This window comes from Rattus norvegicus, chromosome 15, assembly GCF_036323735.1.
Source record: "Rattus norvegicus strain BN/NHsdMcwi chromosome 15, GRCr8, whole genome shotgun sequence".
Classification (NCBI taxonomy): Eukaryota; Metazoa; Chordata; class Mammalia; order Rodentia; family Muridae; genus Rattus; species Rattus norvegicus.
Window position 1 is genome coordinate 61,340,840 of NC_086033.1, and position 21,585 is coordinate 61,362,424.

Genomic DNA, 21,585 nt, shown 5'->3' on the forward strand with positions numbered 1-21,585 from the left:
TCAGAGAACAAAGCTGCAGTCCACTCCTTCAGTCACGTTTGTTTGTTCTTCCCACAACCTGAGCACTTTACCATGCTTGTTGGGAGTGTCTAGGCCATCAGGAAGAGGCAAAGGGGAGTGGCTTACATACACTTCAGCAGTGCATCATCTGTGCAAGTCACAGCTCTTCCTGCCATTTTGAATGGTAGTACCAGATTATAGTGGGACTGTCATTGGGCTTTTTGAGCACAGGGACCACCCTCTGTTGTTAGAACTTGTATAGGCCCTTCCTAGTTGTTAACGACTGTATCTGGAATGAACTACAATCCAGAATTGGAAGGCTCACCTGTGATCCTGATCTTGATCCCACGAGCTTAAGGCAAGGAGATCTCTGAGTTCAAGGTCACGTGGGACAAGACAAGTCCCAGATCCAGGTGTGGTGGTTCACACATTTAATCGGGGTCATACCTTCTGCTGGAGATTTACATAAGAACATTGGAAGAAGGAAGAGTCTCTCTTTTTTTGCCTGCCTGCCTGCCTGCCTTGTGGGACTGAGCCACTGCTAGGTCCTTGGACTTCCATTCAAAGCTGCTGCTGATCATTGTTGGAGAGTTGGACTACAGACTGAGATTTCAATGGAAAAAGTGAAGGTAAAACGTTGTGTGCCTGGAAAGAGACCAGATTATGCCCCTATGGAGTCCTCAGATGAAGAGGGTGAAGAATTTCAGTTCATTAAGAAAGCTAAGGAACAAGAAGCAGAGCCTGAGGAACAGGAGGAGGATTCATCCAGTGACCCCCGACTCCGCACTAGTGAAGATGTGGAAGAGAGGCTGGCTCGACCAGAAACATGGTGGAAGCTGAAGTAGTAGGAGAAAGAGACTCAGAAGGAGGAGACGCTTGGCGCATGGAAGAAGACAGCAGTGAGGGAGAGGAGGAAGAAATTGACGATGAAGAAATAGAGCGGCACTGTGGCATGATTCGGCAACGAGCACAGGAAGGAAAAGATGAAGAGGTGGAAGTCATGGAGTTGGAAGATGGAGGACGCTCTGAGGAGGACGCTCTGAGGAGGAGTCCGAGTCAGAGGCTGAGTCTGAGGAGTACACAGACAGTGAAGATGACGTGGAGCCTCGACTTAAGCCTGCCTTCATTCGAAAGAAGGATTGGGTGACAGTTCAAGAACAAGAAGCTGAGGCATTGAGACGGAAGGAACTGGAACAGGAAGTAAAACACGTGGCTGAGGAGCGGGGAAAGTGCGTCCTCAAGGTTGTAGAAGAAGAGACCAAGAAAGAGCTAGAGGAGAACAGGCGGTCCCTTGCCGCCCTGGATGCACCCAGTATCGATGATGAAAATGATGAGGAGTACGAAGTGTGGAAGGTTCGAGTGCTCAAAAGAATCAAGGGGAGCAGAGAAGACTGAGAAGCACTAGAAAAAGGAGAAAGCAGAAATTGAATGCATGAGAAACCTGACTGAGGAAGAAAGGCGGGCTGAACTTCTGGGAAATGGCAAAGTCATTACCAACAAAGCTGTTCCTGTCTTCCTTCAGGTGAAGATGTAGAACTCAGCTCCTCCTGCACCATGCCTGCCTAGATGCTGCCATGCTCCCGCCTTGATGATAATGGACTGAACCTCTGAACCTGTAAGCCAGCCCTGATTAAATGTTGTCCTTTATAAAACTTACAGTGGTCATGGTGTCTGTTCACAGCAATAAGACCCTAACTAAGACAGAACCCCAGGGGCTGGAGGGATGGCTCGGTGGTTAAGAGCACTGACTGCTCTTTCAGAGGTCCTGAGTTCAAATCCCAGCAACCACATGGTGGCTCACAACCATCTGTAATGGGTGTGTCGGAAGAGAGCTACAGTGTACTCATATATAATAAGTAAATAAATCTTTAAAAAAAACAAAAACAAAAAAACAAAACAAAACAGAACCCTATTTGGAAACCCCCGGACTGGGTGAAAAGATGCATTGTGGACCTGCTTTATTAACAATTAGATGCTGCCTCCTGGGGTTTAGCTGTCTTGTCTTATTTACTGAACCACACTATAAACTTCACTGTAAACTCCATGGATCAAGGACAAGGCACAATTTTCTGTATTTTCCACAGTACAGCACTTAGGTAAATTCAGCAGTCATTCTTGAATTGCTCACCACTGAATCCATTAATAGTAGAGGTGTTTCTGAACATAGATTCTTGAGATCTTTTGATTAGCTCTAGACAGAGCCAGAGATAGACATCAAAGAAGTGTGTTTCCCATTGGAGAAAACCTCATCCAGTGTCCCTGATGCACTTTAGGGGTTTGTGGAGCCTTTCTGCACATGGCTACCTCTGTCCTGAGAGATTTTACATGACCCCTAATTATATACATATGTAAAATAGGTATTCAGACCTAATGTTTACTGATGCTAAATCAGGGATTATTTTGTAAGGGTCAGTGAGGAGAGGTTCTTGCTGCCAAGTTTACCAACCAAAACTAAGTCCCACACACAGTACCCACATGGTGGAAGGGGGGAACTAATTCCTGCAAAGCTGTTCACTGCACTTCAGAGGCAGATGCAAAGGGTCAGGAGGAGCCCGAGTTACAGGGCAGTCTAGGCTGTGAAGAAAAACATCGTCTCCAAGAAACAAACAAAACCAAGCTGGTGGTCATATATGTGTGGCACATGCCAACTACACATGATCGTGCACACATGTGTGCGCACGCTTGTGCGCGTACACACACACACACATACAAACACATACACAGATGCTCTGAATGTAAACCATTGAATAGAACAATTCTTTCGGGGTTGGGGGTTTAGCTCAGTGATAGAGCGCTTGCCTAGCAAGCGCAAGGCCCTGGGTTCGGTCCTCAGCTCTGAAAAAAAAAAAAAGAAGTCTAAGTTTAGAACAATTCTTTCATATGTGTATAATTTTATCATTTATTAAAGCATACATGCTAAAGAGGGTTACTTGTTTATTTTTCACATACAATAATTAAATCTTAGCATTGTGGTACTAAAACATTTTTAGAGTTGATTGATATTTTGATTTTATTATTACAAAACTGAGAATGTTGCTTCAAATAAATACATGGTACAAAAAAAACGGGAGAAGTATGTTTGGGGCTGTTTCCAAAATTGTTGCAAATTCTGTCTTAATCCAAAACTAAAATTCACTGAACTTTTTTTTAAATCTTAGAGAGAGAGAGAGAGAGAGAGAGAGAGAGAGAGAGAGAGAGTGTGTGTGTGTGTGTGTATGTATCCATGCCCTGTGTGTGTATGTTCATGCCGTGGCTTATTCGTGGAGGCCTGAGAACCATTTTTTTCAGGAGTTAATTCATCCACCTTTAGGTTTCAGGTATTAGAGGTTAACACAGGCATAATAGAAGTTCCTTTACCTGCTGAGCAATCTCCTTGACCTCACGGAACATTTTTTTAAATGACACAACTCATAAACACAAGTAATGATTTTAAAAACCAAACATTCTAAACATTCTAAATTTGATACTCAGGTATCAAACAATGATGATAGGAAAATACTAAAACTCATTGTTTTCCATAGTAAAAACGTTTCTGTAGGAACAGAAAACATGTATAGTAAAAACCACCCCAGTTCATGACATACAGAAGTCTGGAGTCTGAGCTGAGGTCTCAGGCAGCGCTCACAGCGTTGCATAGTGGACAGTGCAAGGTAGGCATGATGTGTGTTCTGAACCAAAGCTACAGTGAAATCATATGGATGTGTGCTTCCAGAAGCATCTCAAATTCATTATACATTTAATTTTGAATTATACTTTTGTCTCTGTATAGTCAGGAACCCTTTTTTTCCCCACAGTGGTAGTGAACACTTATAATCTCAGTTGCTCTAGAGGCAGAGGGAGGTGGTCTTTGAGTTCAAGCCAGGCTCAATATGCAGCCTGGTCTGCATATTGAGTCCAAGGTCAGCAGAGGTTATACACTGAGAACTTGTCTCCAAAACAGAGAGACAGAGATAGAGAAGAAATCTCTTCAAGGCATTCATAACCCTCACATTCTGTCACTGGACCCACTACAATCTAAGGAGCTGAGCTTTAATTGATGAAATGTAGTTGAAATGGATTCAAATGATCTAAAAATTGTGCCCTTAATATTTTAAAAGATTAAAACACTGAACATTTAGGCCATATATGTCCCATACCTTCAGATTACTTACAGTGGAGTTTGTTTTTGAGACTCATAAAAAGGAAAATAGAGTCACACATGCTTTTTAAGCACTCGGTATTTTAAGTGTGTTTTTTACACTTCTATCCCCTGCCTTCTGCTCTCCTGTCTCTCATCTTTGAGGTCTTTATGCTGCTGGTGTTTTATTTCCATTGAGTTTAGAAGCCAAGGTGCCCATTAGTCATGAGGATGGTTTTAAGGATCCCCAGCCATAAGACAGAATCTTTGTCTGGCCTGGAGCTCAATTAGGTTAGACTGTCTGGCCAGTAGGCACCAACACATGGGGGCACTGGCAACCGAACATATTTGATTGACTGAGTGACACACACACACACCAATACCAATGACGGGATCTTGGTAAGCATCCCTCCCGCCTCGGTCTCTAACTTGTGAGTGCTGGGATTATTGTGGAACAGAGTGGCCCTGGAGGTTAAGCCTTTCCCTGCCTTTCCCCATGCAGTCAGTGCTAAAGCCCAAGTGATAAGGATCAAACCATGGCGTTAGAGCCTGGTCTTCTTTCCTAAAATGAAAATATTAACCACAGGAATAAACAGCCCCAGAAATAAAACAGATTTCTGTCAGGTTAATTCTTGTTTGTTGCAGAGAAATGTTTCATTGCCTGAACAGGTTTTACTGATAAGGGTGTTTTAGCATGTTGGTGTTTTCTGGGTAGATGTTTTTTGTCAGAGTTCAGGTTTTGGGTACTGGACAGAAGAAAGTTTCTGTAGACAGTTAGCGTGCATAGTAAAACATAAGGTAATATTTTGACAATAATAGCCCTTTTGAGAAAGACATTAAATATTTTCATGACTAAATTTATGATTGTCACGGTTTTAAATTCTTAGTTTTAAGTTCTCATGTTTTCAGAACATGTTCAGAGAGGGCTAATCCTGAGACCACAGGTAGTAACAGGCCTAGGTATGAGGTCTGTTGGCTTTTCAGGTGCAATAAATGCCGACTGAAGGTAACCTGACACCGGGCGCGCTGAGTGGCCAATAGTGGAAGTGGAGAAGTATGTGAAAGAACTGGAATTTCAGGTGTGGGGAGTAATTGCAGCCTCCCTCAGAGGCCTGAGACTGTTCTCCGGGTGTCAGCAAAAGGCAAGAGTAGAGAAAGCCAGCCTGATTGGTTCCATCATCCTGATGGGCTTTCAAAGTTAACAACACAGTTGAAGGTAAGGTGAGTGTGATTGGGAAAGGCCCTGCCTCAGCTTCCCCAGAACCGTGTGTGGGCTTTATATTCAACGCTACCATTTGTGCTTTACTTATACAAAAGTCAAAGCAGGTTTGGTAAAGTTGTGCTTACCACTCCTCTGTGCTCTTTCTGTTTAAGAATGTCTAGTCTTCTCCTGTCTTAATTAAATAATACCCGATGTAAAGGACAGTTTATTTAAGTTGACAAATGCCTAATACTAAGCTACACTGAATAGCTAGCTACTTAAAAGATGTGGGAGGCGAACGTGATTGCACACACGTGGATTGCCAGCACTTCAGAGGCAGGATAAGGCCTGAGTTCTTAGGGTAGCCTGGGCTATGTAGGGAAACGTCTCCAAGACACAAACAAAACCAAGCTGGTGGTCAGATATGTGGTATGGTATGAATTGCAGAAACTTAGTTTTATTCATTTATTTCTTTCTAAGAAGCAACTCCAGCCACAGAATTTTAAAAAATCAGAAGACTCATTTAAAAAAAAGGATTAAAACATCAAGTTTATTTATTTTTGGGTTCTCATGTGGTCTAGAGAAATTCTAGAAATTCTAGAGAAAATATTCTCTTGCCTCTACTTTCCAAATGTGAGATTACAGATGAATAACAGCCAAGTCTTGCTTTTAAAGAAATTTTTGTTTGTCTGTTTGTGTATGAGTATGCCACTTACTGCCTGGAAATGTATACTGGTCCTCGTAGAATAGCACTGAGCATTTGTAACTCACAAGTCATCTCTCCAGCCTCTCCAGCCCCACTCATTTTATTAATTGTTTGTTCGTTTGGCTTTTTTGAGATAGGGTTTTACTATGTAGCCTTGGCTGGCCAGAAGCTTGCTATGTTGACCCCAGGCCTTGAACTCTTAAAGATCTGATTGTGTCTTCTTCTCAAGTGCTGGGTTAAAGATCTCTCTGCCACCATATCTGGTATTTTTTTTTAAATTAAATTATGAAAGGCCTAAATGCAGTGAGAAATGATTTGTTTACTTTGAATATTAGCCCCTCCCCTTTTGTGAGTATGGTGCATGACTTAGATCTTTAGAGCGAGCTTTATTTTAACATGGTTGTCTTACGGCATGTGAGATGGCTCAGTGCTTGAGAACACTTGCTGTTCTTGCAGGGAACCCAAGTTCAGTTCATCACACCCACACTGTGGCTCATGAACTCCATGAATTTCAGTCCTAGGAAATCTGATTCCCTCCTTTGACCTCCACCAGGACCTGGGCATGCATGTGGCGCACATACATATATTCAGGCAATAAGCACAGAAAGAAATCTTAAAATTACCGTCCTTTCCTTCCTTCCTGTTGGTATCTAGTAGACTAATATTGTTCTTATTTGGAGAAATTTAATTGTAATTGCATAATGGCAGTTCCTTTGTGGTGTGGGTATCATCCCATGTTTACATTTATTTTTCTTTTTAAAGATTTATGTATTTTGTTCCATGTTTTATGTGTGTTCTTTTGGATGTATGTGAATCACATGTGTGCCTGGAGCCCACAGAGGCCAGAAGAGGGCACTGGATTCGCAGGAGCTGTGATTTCAGGCAATGTGGAGTTGCTGTGTGGGTGCCGCCAACCAAACCCAACCTCTGCCAGAGCAGTAAGCGCTCCTAACCCGAGTCAGCTCTTCTGTCCCCATGTTCACACACCTGTTCTCTTCACGATGGCCGCGATACTGTACTTGAACTGTGAACATCAGTGAACAGCACGGAATATTAAGTTGTGGTGGCTGCATAAAAGGCTTACATGCTTTTATTTTTATTTTATTTTTATTTCCCTATTTTAAGGCTGATTGACGCTGTGAAGAATATGGTATGATAGACTTAGGGATGCACAGGAATAGTAAACCAAGGCTCCAAGCTACAAAGGAGAAATCTTCAAACCTTCTTTTCACTCCGACTGTACATATGGTTAGAAGGGATGCATTCCAAGTATCAAGAGGATGCATAAAATATCTTTCTGAGACATTTCAATTAATAAGTGTACTGGAGTGGGAACATGTTTGGGAGCACATGCTTGGTTTTGGTGGTGCTGTGATCTAAACTCAGGGCCTTGTGCATGCAAGACGAGTTCCCTGTCACTGAGCTGTTCCCTAGCCCCTGGTTCTCTGCTAATAAAAACATGAATGAAGTCCCACTAGTAAGATGGAGACAGGGGCAGGAAGAGACTGGGCCTCTAGTGTTCTCTTTGCTGCTTATTGGCTGTCCTTAGGCAGGTCAGCTTGCTTACGGCCCTAAATTCCTTACCTTTTCCATGAAATGTGTAGTCCTCAGTTATTCCTAGGCGTTTTTCAACTCTGAACCCTGTAATTCTACAAAACTTTTGGGTTGATAATGAGCGGACCATTGTGCAGTCTGTTTCAATAACCACGGACTGGATTTCGTTTCTGTTGCCTCGCATTCTAAAACAATGAAAAACATTAGAAAAAAGCCCAATTGTGATCCACCACAGAAAAATCACAGTCATTGCAAGTGGTGGGTCTACTGAGTCTGGTTTCTAGCTTTTATGTGGAGCCTCTCTTTTTTCATGTTGTGTTCTTTAATTTCCGATGCATTTCTTCTAGTATTTTTTTCCCCAAATAGCCTTGTTTTTTTTTTTTTTTTTTTTTTTTAAGTCTTGCAAAGGTCTCTTCATTAGCTATGGTTTGGTGCAAGAGCACTTCCTGTTCAGGCATTTGCTGTTCAGTCATTACAGAACTCCACTTGCTGAGGTCCCACTGTCTAGCCAGCTGTGTACATATACACCAGGTGTCCTCCGAATAGTTGGTTAGCCATTCAGTTATCCCCTTCCTCCTCACTGATGTCTTTTACCTTTTTGAGCTAGAATGATCTACCCTAAAATCTTTTGTTTGTTTAATTGATTCTCTATATTTATTGATTTCCACAGAGAACACTAGAGCCTTACATTAAATGCATGGTTTACTTACATTACATGTGTTTGTACTATAGTAATTTTCAAAAAAGTGCCAAGATTAAAGGAGTGTGCCCCTACCATCTGGCTAAAAAAACCCAAACTTGATGTATTAAGTATTTTATTTAGGATAAGGTTCTGTAAGGGAAGGAATATTTGAGGGAAAAGACATGGGATTCAACATTTTTATGGGCTGTTATATCTGTCTCTACTTTGTATTTTTGAAAACCAACAAATAGCAATATAAAAGTTATAAATACCAGTTTTAATGTATAATCTTAATGGATATTTTATACTTTTGTGTCTGAAATGGTCTTTAAATCCTATATTTTAGGCTTTATATTCAAAGAGGGATTAATTTTTGCAAGTTTCAATTTATGCTTTTTTATATTTGAAATACTTTACATTAAGTTATACAAAACAATTTGAATTGAGTTATTATAGCCATTAATGTGAAACAGTGTTTTGTGTTTAAAATTGATAATGTCACTGTGCTTGGGACAGGTCCTAACTGGACTCTGTTAATTGAAGTTTTTTAAAAATTTTTTTCTATGAATGGGTGTTTTGCCTGCATGAGGGTATCATATTTCCTGGGACAGAGTTACAGATGGTTGTAAGCCACCATGTGGGTGCTGAGAATTGAGCCTAGTTCCTTTACAAGAGCAGCAGTGCTCTTAGCCACTGAGCCATCTCTCTAGCCTCATAAGTAAAGTTTTAAAGTCCTAATCTTTATACCACTGGATTTATCAAAAGGATACCAAAATGCAAAGCACTGAAGTCCATCGATTTTGTTGCTAATGGGCTATGGTGCTGGAGTCTTACCAGTAGCTCTGGTCAAAGACTCTTAGTGGTTATAGAAAGGAGACTTAAGAAATAATTAGAATCTAAGGAGCACCTGTTGCATATTTTGCCCATTATACACAGAGCTATAATTAAGCTAATGTTTACTGAGTTCAGTTTATGGAGCAGGCACTCTGCACATGTGTTTGGCTTTCTCTTTAGGCCGAGCTGGAGACTGAAGCTGGTGTCTTTCTAGGCAAGTGCTCTGTGGCTGACCTGCAGTCCCAGTCCCAGGGACAAGCATCTCAGATGATTTTCACAGCTCTGGATCTTATTGCCATTTATTATGCTCACTTAACAGAATGAGGAGAGCACTAAGGCTTACGTTAAGTGTACGGAAACCTTGCTCAGGGCCATACCTCAGAGGCGAAGCCCAAGAGGTCTGGGGTTAGGGTTCATCAGAATTCAAGTGTGAAGATTGGTGATGAGAACTTAGGAGTCTTACTTAATTCTCAGCGTTTCTGTGCTATAGTCCCCCAAAGGAAAAAGGCAGTAGAGATAGTCTGGGAATTGTATGGATGCTCAAAACTGGGTTACTTCCTGAAACATGCAAATAAGGTACCGGCGTGTGAGCGGTAAGTGAAGAAAAGCTTTCTCCTTTTTCCTTGTTACTTTGTAGTGTTGCAGAAACGCATTTGAGAACTGTTGTAGCAGCCATCTTCCTGAATATATGGCTCACTCGTGGGTACATTTAAACAGGTTTGACTGTTTTAGGCAAGGGTTGGTTATATAGCCAAGACTGGCCTCAGATTCCTGCCTGCAATTATAGGCTGGTGCCACCATGTCCATTATTAAACAAGCTTAAACTCTGTGAGGCTCTCAAGTCGTCTTAGGGTAGATCAGATACTTTTGTTTTCCGTCTTGACGCCCATGGCTTTTCATGTTTAGGAATAACTTCCGGGAAGCATCATGGTCTGTTTGGACATTTTAGACAGAGGACTCAGAGCCTCTTGAGATGGACTTGACTGATGGTGTACTGGCTGGATTTGGAAAAAAACAGAAAGCCGAGTGCCGCCTTAAATTTGATATAAAGGTTTACTTAAATCTGTGTTTTAAACTGTTTAATAGCATAAAGGTCTGGGTGGATTTAAAAGCAAGACATATAAAACACATATGTTTTATAGTAATTGAGTTTTGATTTAGGAAATGAGACTGTAGTGTTAGCTGTGTTGTGCTTACAGATCATGAGATCTCGGCACCTCCGATAATTTAGTGAAAAACTGAATTACTGGTGTAGGTATATGTCTATTACTAAATAAAATTAATACAGCTGACCTATGTTAGCCTTGGCGTGCAAAGAAGGTATTTCTAGTTTAAGAACCAGAAAGTTTTTTGTTTTCCCCTCAAGAACCACTTTAAAGCCACAAGAGACCTAAACAGGAAAGAGGATGAGTAGGAAGAAGGCAAAGAGTGTCAGAGGCCTAAATAAACCGAAGAAATGCTTTTCTTATGTTTTGGGTCGGTGAACTTCCCTGCACATGTGAACTGAAACTGTGGGCCAGAGCTCAGTTATCTTTTCCTAACCATGTGGCTGGGTGATGGGGATGCAGGGCAGCCATTTTGGGTTATTTTTACAGGTTGTCAGTCATGGGGCGTGAGGTCAGCCTATTTTCATTGCTTGTCATTACTTTTGAAGTTTCCAAAGGGCAGTTGATAAAGCACAATAGCACTGTGGAGATGCTGCTAAGAAAAAGTAACTTTGTAACTTTAGACAGGCCACTCCTCACACAGGTCCTCTGCCTGTACCTACTAAGGAAGCCAGGCCTTAGTGCACCCTTGAACCTTTTACGGAAAAACCTCTATGTTCAAACGTGCCTCAATCTTGTTGTATTTTCTTGCTCTGGGGTTTGAACATGATAGTAGTTTCCCCTTTATCAAAAGTACTTCATTGGTAAACAAAGAGCATATGTAGAAATAGCTTGAATATTCAGTGGTAGATGTTTAAAACATAATCTGTCCTTAGCGTGGGCACCAGGTTTGGTGGGTAGAGGAGAAATGGAAAACTCTGGTTCTTTCCCTAGGAGAGGTTTAGCCCTACTTATTTCAGATTCCTACTGGTTTTCAGACACCAAGCACTGAAACATTTATTCAGTTGAATTAAGTGAGCAGCAATTTAAAACACTGTGTGCTTAGAGCTAAGTTCGTAGGGTAGGCAGGAAGTGCTGTGATTTTGGAGGGAACCATCCTTTTGGGTTTAGACATGAAGTTGGAAGACTTTATGAAGGAACTCGGAAGGTAGAGGCAAGGGGATCGGGAGTTCAGAGTTACTATTGGCTACATAGCCAGTCTGAGGCTTATCTGGCCTACATGAGTCCCTCTCTCCAAAAAAAAAAAAAAAAAAAAAAAAAAAAAGAAAAAAAAAAAGAAAAGAAAAGAAAAGAAAAAAAGTGATGTAAACATTGACGAATGGGAAGATAAGACTGAGAGGTGGGAGGGGATGTTTCAGGATGGGGATAATGGAAAGAGAGAAGGGAGACAAGAACAAAGATGCCGTGGCCAGAAGAACGACAGAGAAGGCAGGGCTACTACAGAGGATGGGCCATGTCACAATGTAAGGGCAAAAATAAGGAATGCTTATGCAAGGTCAAGAATGCACCTATGTTGATACACCTGAGCTTAATTAAACACAAATGTATACATATTTGTCCTCTCTAGGCTCAAAACACGACCAGACAGCGTTTAAAGCACTTTCTTAGTGTTATACTTAAATCTCGGTTAAAAGGAGCGGACTGGGTCAGATTGAACACCACTGATTTGAAACTGAGTTAGTTTAGTGAGTAAAAATCTGACTTAAATTCCTAACCCTTATTTAATTTTGATTTCTAATTATGAAAATTACAGTGATCTATGTTGGTCTCTAAAACCTGAAATATACAGGGCATTGGCTTGACTGGTTAGGAGATGGTGTACCTGACCTGGCTACCTCCTGCTAACTAGATGTAAGCGTTCCAGGAAACTGGCTCACTCGCTGTGGCTCTCAGTCCCAAACGTGTGTTTACTGTTATTAGGATTAGTCACCTTCCTTTACTTCAAGTGGTCATCCTTTTGGATTATTTATGTTAACATTATAAAAGATATTTTAAATAACTAGATTTTAAAAACATGACTATTTAAAATCTTAACTTTTCATGTCACATTTATGGCCCATGCACATTTAATCTTTAATACAATTGTAATAAACACCTATAATAACTTTGTTAGTGGCAGCTTTACCTTTAAAAACACTAATACCGGGGTTGGGGATTTAGCTCAGTGGTAGAGCGCTTGCCTAGGAAGCGCAAGGCCCTGGGTTCGGTCCCCAGCTCCGGAAAAAAAAAAAAAAACACTAATACCCAAATGCGGCTGGCAGTCCTTTTCAGAGCTCTGTGAGGCTGGTTTTGCTCCTCGGTTGCATTTCTGTTTTTCTACTGTTGTAAAGTGCGGCCCTTTGCATGTTCGAACTTGCCGTGACGTGGTCAAGTACAGTTTCCTTCCTGTTGCCTGTGTTGGAGATAAGGCTACATTTTAGTACATTCAGAAGGAAGCCCCTGAAGACAGGCTTGGTCTAGCGGTTTTTTCTCACCCCGGGCTTTTCAGGGACAGAAAAGGAGGCTTTAATTTCTGCTCACTCTTGAAAAGCTCAAACGGCATTTACAACCTGTAACTGCCTTCATTTAGATACGTATGGTGGGGATGGCGCTTGCACGCTGCTGTCAAGGACGAATGCGTTTGTTGTGAGACTTAGAGAAAGTAGTGGTTACTGTGCATGCAGGTGATTTGCTGGGTGAGTGAGAATGAAATTGTTTATGTGCTCTGCTGGGATTTAAAATTTCCTGATTATTACTGGAACATCCCTCCCCTCCCCACCCCACACCAGTAAATACTTTACTCAAGTACACCTCCGGGAAGCAAGAAAAAAATAGCGAGGAATGAGGTCTTCAAAGAAAGTTTGTCTTGAAAACCAGAACCCTGTGTTTCCTAGCCACGCTGACTTTCCTTAAGAGTAACAATGGCGCTTGGAGATACTGTGCTGAAGCAGTTGTTACATTATAGCCAGGAGACTGCTTTTTCACCACTCACTTAAGTCTTTGTCTTTCAGGGACAAGAAGACCTAGTGAATGATTTCAGAAAAAGTGCCTGTTTGCTTAGGATGTCAGTGCACCAAGCAAATCTGAAGCACTCCTTTCGCTGAGGAGCGTCCTGTCTGCAATAACTTCACAGACCTGCCCCAGAGGCTTTCCTCGAATTCCCTTGCGCCTTACCTACTGCTCCAGACTGGAAGCTGCTTGGGACTTTTTCACGTGGATCTAAGGGGAATGCTTTACTATGGCTGCTGTTGTCCAACAGAACGACCTAGTGTTTGACTTTGCAAGCAACGTCATGGAGGATGAACAGCAGGTGAGCCAGAAAAAGCCGGGCTCTTGTACATTTCTTTGAGTTTTCATCAGTGTCAGAATATTTGCTTTAGGAGATAGTACAATGTTCTAAAATAAAAATTTAGAAATTAAATATTAGGTAGTAATGTCATATTTTAATTCACTACATGTAAATATGACTGTTCATTTTGATGTGGTAACAAGGAAGTAGTATTTGGGGTTCATCTTGGTTTTCTGTAAAATTAGACCAAATAGTAACTACCCTTAGTAATATTTCTTTAATTATTTTAAAGAGTTCTAGAGAACATAACCGATGTCTGTAATTAACCTTTTAATTATTTACTATTTCAAGGAGAGTAAACCGTTTTGGCCATCTCACCACACTTTTCAATCCAAACACTATGACCGCCCCACCCCCCAAGGAAATTTTCTGACAACTTGATTTGTGATTTGGTAGGGGAATTGAACCTAGAACTTCCTAAGTCTCCTTTCATTGAATCTGTGTGCTGTGTTGTTTACTGACTTCACATAAGTAAGGTCTTAACCTTAACTCCGAGCCTCTGATCCCTCCACAGTGTGAAAGGGCTAAACTTCATAATTAGGACAGGCTGTGCAGGGATGTGAGCAGTGGTGTGGGAATTGATGTGTCGAGAGAGGTCCTTTGCTAAGAGGCTTTTGAGAAGCAGTGGGGTTGAAGTGTGCTGAAGAGGGCTGATTTATAGCCTGACATGAGGCTGCTCCCCAAACCTTAGTAGATCAGTTCTGATAGCTGCTTTATTCTAGACACAGTTACTACAAATAATAAAATTGGCTCTCAGTTTTGGCAGGACATTGTAGTTTTGTATTGTGTACTGGAATGGTGTAATACCAAGTTTATAAATATACTTTCAAATGGCGAGAATTTGGGACTAACTATCCTTAAAGTCAAGATGACATTCACCTGAGGAAAAGGCAAACGCCTGAAAGCATACTGGCACTGATAGGAATTTAATCTAGAGACAGTAGAGGAGATGTTTCCAGGGGGGAAAGTGATTTTGAATTGTTTTGAGACAGGATGTTTGTGCACATATGAAAGCTTGAAAAAGAGTGCTGCCTGCCTCCTTTCTAGATGAAAGGACCCGTGACAGGTCCCAAGCTAGCGGTGGTGAGGTTTGCTGTGGCACTGAGGCCGTGGCAGCAGAGGACAGAGCACTGCTCTGCTCACTGGCATGTTCTAGTGTGCTGGCTCTCACACTCTGACCAGGAGAAGTACGTTTTACACTATAGTTCTGACTTCTTAGTGTGTATAAAACTGAAAGATGTATTGAAAATAATGGATGTACACTTACTACTGTGTTAGATGTACTTAATTTATTTTAGTTTTTTTTTCTTCCCTTTATGTCTTTAGGAAGGGTCCTGGTAGTTTGGTTCTTGCTCTAATATTTGTTTATTTGTTTTTTTTGTCTACTTGCTTAATTTTTCTGAGACAGAGTCTTACAGTGGAGTTCTGGCTGGCCTAAAACTCCTTCCTTATAGAGACCAGGCTGTCCTCCGATTCACAGATACTTCTTTTCCAAGTGCTGAGATTAAAGGCGTGTGTTACTGGATTCAATTTTTTCGAGAAAAGGTCTCACTGTGTTGCCCTGACTTGCCTAGAACTCCCTGTGGAGACCAGGCTGATCTCAAATTCAGAGATCTGTCTGCTTCTGCTTCCCAGGTGCTGGGATTAAAGGCATTCCCCAACATGCTTGGCTCACTTTCTAGATTTCGAGATCTGACCTCATATAGCTGAAGATAACTTGAATCCCTGGTTTCCCAGCTCCCACCTCCTGAATGCTGGGACGTCAGATGTAGGCCACCGCACTTAGCAACTGCTTCCTTTTCCTTTCTCTTCCTTCTCTCATTTCTTTTCTTTGTCCTTTTTTCTTTTCATTCCCTAATACACTTACTTTATATGTTAACGTATGAAATAAATGCCAATAGCTTTATTTTCTCATGAGGAAACCATGATCTAAAGTAGTGAAGTAGCTGCTCCAACCCGTCCAGCTAGTGGTTAGAGCCTGTGCAGTTTGACTTTCAGGACTGTGTATTGCGGCTGCTCTGCAGGGCTTGTGTTCAGGGGACCCATTGCTCGCATTATCAAGCTATCTGAACTGTGGTCTGCTTCCTTGTTTGGTGTTGTTTTCACTTTTATTCTTTACTTTTGAGATGAGATCTTATTCTGTAGCCAAGCTAGCCTTGGCTTTAAGATCCTCCTGCATCCATCTTCTGAGTGCTGGGATTTGGAGTGTTGACTTGTGACACCATAACTGGCTTAGTTTAATTTATATTTTCACATGAAAGTAATGACTTGCCTGCTTAAAATGACATACTACAAAAATGCATGAAGTATGTCAGATGTGGCAGCTCGTACCTGCAGTCCTACCACTCAGAGGGTTGAGGCAGGAGGATTAGGAGTTCAGTACCAACCACTGTGATAAAATGAGTTTGGACTTGCGATCTCTTCTTTTAAAAAAAAAAAAGTGTGTAAAATGGTCTGTGTAGGGTCCGTAGTATTTGTTTTTCTATATTTGAGTGGAACATTATTTACCCTACTAGTCTTTAACCATGACATTACCACTATTTTGCTTAGTGTGGCAGTGAAAATCCCTGTTTGGGAATGGAGTGGCAGTGCTGGCATGGGTTGGTCACTAGCCCTGTTCCTTAGTTTACTACCGAGATCTTTGCAAATTACTTAATCCTTTGCGCATTGCTTTTCTCCTCTGCATGGTAAGAATGAAAATGAAAGGAGCTGTAGGGCGGGTGTGGAGGGCGAGTGAGCTGCTACTCTTCCCTCTCTGAGAGCCAGTTAGAGCAGGACTATGACCTACCTACCGCCATCTTGTCATGACACCTGTTTCTGTACAGCGTCTCTCTCCAGCTGTGGAGGTCATCTGAAAAGTCACTAACCTGGGGTCACTGCTGGGTGTGTAGTAGCATATGCTCTTAATCGCAGCACTCAAGAGGGAGGCAGGTGGATCCCTGTGAGTTTGAGGCCAGCCTGTCTCCATAGATAAATAGTAAAATGATATTTTACTATTTTAATTTACCTTTCTGTAAATGAGTAATGAGTAGCATTTTGTTTTAAAATTTTGTTTATTGATCACTTGAACTTTCTTTGAGTTACATAGTGTCCAATTGCCCAATACTTCTTTATAATGCAGATATGGTATAACCATTGACTTCTTGGTAATCTAGTTTTATGACTAGACTGGGTAAATTGTCTCTTTTGACATTTCCTCCTAGTCTATTAATAGTTTTTATTATATGTGTTATATGTGAAATTTCAAAAGTTCAGTAAAAATTCATCAGTACTTTGAACTAATGTTATAAAGTTTGAGCTTTTTTTTTTCTTAGTTTCTGCTTAAGGAAGCTTTCCTTAACACTAATGTTACTAAATTTTCTTCTAGTATGTTTCTCATCTTTAGCTCTTCAGCTCATCAGAAGCTCATATTTTTATGTGGGAGGTGCTACAGTGATCTGACAACTCTCCCTCTTCCACAGTTTTTTACTCTCTACTTTTATTGATTTTTAAACATGTTTTTCTATCTTAAAACTGAATTGTTATTTGAATTACCCTAAGTCAGACATAAAATTTGAACTTATATTTATTGTATAACTGAATAATTTTTTATGGTGCCAAGGTTGTATTGATTTCGTTGTCACTTTGTAGATTGGTATAGGATAAGCCACTTCAAAGGTGGTTTGCTATTTCTACCCACTTTCAGCACAGGAAACCACTAATTTTATTTCTGTCCTTGTATATTTGCATATTATAGTCATTTTATATAAATGGAACCATAACATATTCTTTTTATGGTTGGATCCCTTACCCACTTTGTCCCTTTCTTGTACTGGGAATTAAACCTAGGGCTATAGCCTTTAATACGCATGTTCATTCATGCTGTGCCAGGACAAAGGGAAAAACAAAACAAAACAAAAACCTTAAGATGATCCTTATTTGCCTTACTTTTGGGAGATGCATGGCCAAATTAACAATTTAACCTGACTTAAAAACAACAACAACAACAACAACAACAAAACAGAACAGAACACCTTTTCCAAGTCCCTGCCCTTTGTTTTTATTACTTGTTGTTGCAAGACAGTATGTGTGCTGTCTTAGACAGGGTTCTGTTGCTCTGAGGAGGCACCATGACTGTGGCAACTCTTATAAAAGAAAGCATTTAATTGGGACTCGCTTACAGTTTCAGAGGTCTAATCCATTATCACGCTTGGAAGTGATGGCACGCAGGCAGACATGGTGCTAGAGAACTAGCTGAGAGTTCTGCACCCGAATCGGTAGGCAGCAGGAAGAGAAAGCCATTGAACTCAGTTTGCTGTGGTTCTAAATACAGGGTTCAGGATGAATATAGCCATCTATACATCTTCAAACCCGAGCTTTAACTGAGATGAACCTGATTACAGTGATGGTTCACCTGAGGAGCCCAGACCTGCACTCTGTGGTGGCCAAGCCTGCTGACTGAGCAAGGTGTCGTCAGTCGTATTGTCTGGGTTTACGTCGGCTGCTTCTGGGCAGCTTGGCTAGGGAATGTCAGCAATATGGCATAGTTGTGGAGCTTCAGTGGTGTAAGCCATCTGTCTGTCTTAGGGTCATATTGCTGGGAAGAGACACCATGATCGTGGCAAGTCTTCTAAAGGACAACTTTTAATTATGGATAGTTTACAGTTTCATAAGGTTTAGTCCACGATCATGGCGGGAAACATGGGAGCCTGCAGGCAGACATGGCGCTGGAGAAGGAGCTGAGAGCTCTACATCTCGATCTGCAGGCAGCAGAAGGAGACAGTGTGCCACACTGGGCGAGGCTTCAGCATACATGACCTGTTTCTGCAGGGATAACACTTTCTTTAGCAAGGCCACACCTCAGGATAGTGCCACTCTCTGTGGCCGAGCATCCAGGCTTAGTGCCACTCCAATTCAAACCACCACACCATCCAAAGTCCTTAGCATGACAGCCGCTTTCACCAGGGCTTTTGTTAAAAGCATCGCTTTAAACCGCTTTCAAAGGTGGAGACTAGAGGGGGATGCAGAGATGGTGCGGCCTCTTGGTTTTCTGTAATGTGACATCACAACATTCCGTGTTACCTGACAACTACTAGACTTAGAATTCTCCCCCTATAATAGACTTTATAGCCAAGGATGAAAAGGGACCCAGAATCAGTACTCTTCAACATTATGTTTAATATATGCCTGGATTCCAGTTCTGATTGTTGCACTTCTTTGAGACTACCTATTAGGGGATACTTTGTTTTTTAATAGCTGCTCACCCGTTTCCTTAGTAAGTTTGATAATTCTGCACTTGATTTGTTTGATTATATGTCTGTTAAATGCTGATGGGATGGTGCAAGGGCTATGTGGATTTGATACAGGATCTGGGCTACTGCTTTGAGTTATGCTCTGTGTTTTTAGAATTATAGGAATCTAGATTAAATATTTTGCTTAAAATGAAAATTCCTAAGCAGCAGCAAAAGAAATAGAGTAAATTACCATTGAATGATTTCCACATATGTAACACGAAGAGGCCCAAATAATTTAATGGTGAATGATCTTAAACTTTCATGAATTATTTAAACAATTTCCATTCAGAGTTTCTTAAGTCATTTTTTACCAAGTGGACATAACAGTGATACTCAAGGCTGGCAAACTGTTCACAGCCACATGTGCAGAGTGTGGCGGCTCCATGTAGACACCTGTGTACAATACTAAGAGCAGGCATTGCTGTCCCTGATCCTTAGTGCCTTGCAGGTGACAACAGTTTTCCTCTTTGAATGTCAACAGAACCATTAGTATCTTGCTATCCTTCCCATACAACAAAGGAAAGCTTTTCAGGTGAAGTCTCAGCAGAGGTTGAAGGAGGAATAGTGTCTTGGGACACACAGCACTTGAACTGGACGTCTACATCTTTGGATGCACCTATTGCTCCATGTGCTAGAGCTGATTGCCAACAAAGAGCAAAACACAGCACGGCAATAACAAGGTGGACAGCATCCAAGGAGAAACACCCAGACTTAACTTTTGGCCTTAATACACATACAAGCATGTGTACACATATGCCCACACGGGGGCGGGGGGGGACTGTGAGAGAGAGAGAGAGAGAGAGAGAGAGAGAGAGAGAGAGAGAGAGATGCAGAAAGAGAGACTGGTGCAAAGGAAATAAAAAAAAAAGATCATCCAATTGGTTAAAAATCATATAAGCCGGGTTGGGGATTTAGCTCAGCGGTAGAGCGCTTGCCTAGGGAGCGCAAGGCCCTGGGTTCGGTCCCCAGCTCCGAAAAACAGAAAAAAGAAAAAAAAATAAAAAAATCATATAAGCCAGTTTTTCTTTATTCCCGTCTGTCCATCCTGTATCCATCTATGCATTTTCTTTCTGTTTTATTTGTCTGTCTGTCTGTCTATTATCTACCTATCTAATCAACTTATCTTATCTACTCTTTCAATCTACTTAACTTACCTACCTACCTACCTACCTACCTACCTACCTACCTATCTACCTACCTACCTACCTATCTGTTTAGTATGCATGCCCCTTGGTGTAGATATGGAGGTCAAAGGACATTTTGTAGGAATTGGCTCTCTCTTTTTACTGTATGGGTCCTGAGGATCAAACTCAGGCTGTCAGACTTGGTGGCAGAGACCTTCTCCCACTGAGCCATCTCCCTGGCCCTAAGCCAGTTTTTGAGACTGCTTATTTCGTCAGTGTATGCCTATAATCCCAGAATTTGAGAGGTACAGACATGAAGATCACTGCTGAGTTCAAAGCCAGGCTGGGGGTAGTGTGTGCATGCATGGCATGCCCCGCCTCCCCAGTTTACTTGGCTCAGTGGTAGAGTGCTTGCCAAATATACAAGAGGTCCAGCCCCTAATTCCCAAAAAGCAACAAAAGAGAGACCAATGGATCCTGTTTCTATTAGGTAAAATTCTGAACAGCTTCATCAGGTTATTTTCTTGAGTACCTCCTATGCCTTACAATTTTAAAAGTTATTTAGCTCCATGCTATTTAATTCCTATGGTAATTTTCAAAGATGGTCTCACGTTTATTTTTCTTAACATACACAGAAAATAAGACTTAGAGAGCCTAGCTAATTTGAACACACCAACACATTGTTTTTCTTCCAAGTGTGTTTAAACACTCAGAGACTGAGACTCACTGCTGACTGTGTTTCACGTGGATGTTTGTAATACAGTTGATGCATGGCGAAATACACGTCAGAGCACATGGCCTTCTAAGCATTTGACCTCTTCAAAATCAGAGGCAAAGGAAGTCATTTCAGGAGTAAGTCTGAGGTCTTCAGATCTTCGGAGATTGAAAGCTTGGTCTGAACCCAGTCTGACTGAAACACAGGACACCGGAACTTGTGTTAAAGTGTGTTGTTTAGCTTATGTGTTTCCTAGAGAATTCTTAGGGTCAAGGAGATTCTGAAGATGGTAGGAATGAGGCGCTGGCCTTGTCAGGGTGCTGGTGCTGGTGCTGGTGCTGGTGGTGTGTGTGTGTGTGTGTGTGTGTGTGTGTGTGTGTGTATCTCATCAGCATGGACTGTCCTCTGGGTTTTTAATCTCAGCTGTTCTGAAGGGTGTAAGGTGGAATCTCAGAGTTGTTTTGGTTTCCATTTCCATGAAGACTTAGTCTGTTGAACATTTCTTTCAGTGCTTCTCAGACATTCGAGATTCCTCAGTTGAGAATTCTCTGTTTAGCTCTGGTTCCCCATTTTTTAATTGGGTCATTTGGATTCTTGGTGTTTAACTTCTTGAGTTCTTTAAATATCTTGGATATTCACCCTCTGTTGGATGCAGGGTTAGGGACGATCTTTTCCTAATCTGTAGGCTGTCATTTTGTCCTGATGATGGTGTCCTTTGACTTACAGAATCTTTTCAGTTTCATGAGGTCCCATTTATTAATTCTTGACCTTAGTGCCTGAACCATTGGTGTTGTGTTCAGGAAGTGTTCAGGAAGTTGTGTCCTTGCAACAAGTTCAAGGCTATTCCCCACTTTCTGTTCTATTAGATTAAGAGTGTGTGTGTGTGTGTGTGTGTGTGTGTGTGTGTGTGTGTGTGTCTGGTTTTATGTTGAAGTCTTTGATCCA

At 41.4% G+C, this 21,585-nt stretch overlaps 1 protein-coding gene and 1 pseudogene across 2 annotated transcripts in view; both read left to right on the top strand.

Moving 5' to 3' along the window:
* Positions 1 to 551: 551 nt before the first annotated feature.
* The window catches only part of LOC134481993 (microfibrillar-associated protein 1-like), a 33,240-nt pseudogene continuing 12,206 nt past the window's right edge, over positions 552 to 21,585 (top strand).
* The window catches only part of Elf1 (E74 like ETS transcription factor 1), a 41,737-nt gene continuing 33,338 nt past the window's right edge, over positions 13,187 to 21,585 (top strand). Inside the window, exon 1 of one of the 2 annotated variants that reach the window (NM_053520.2) lies at positions 13,187 to 13,489. In NM_053520.2, coding sequence (NP_445972.2) covers positions 13,418 to 13,489 — 72 coding nt within the window. In that variant the 5' untranslated portion in view covers positions 13,187 to 13,417. The remainder of the gene's footprint in view (positions 13,490 to 21,585) is intronic. The other variant, XM_039093704.2, reaches the window with a different exon arrangement.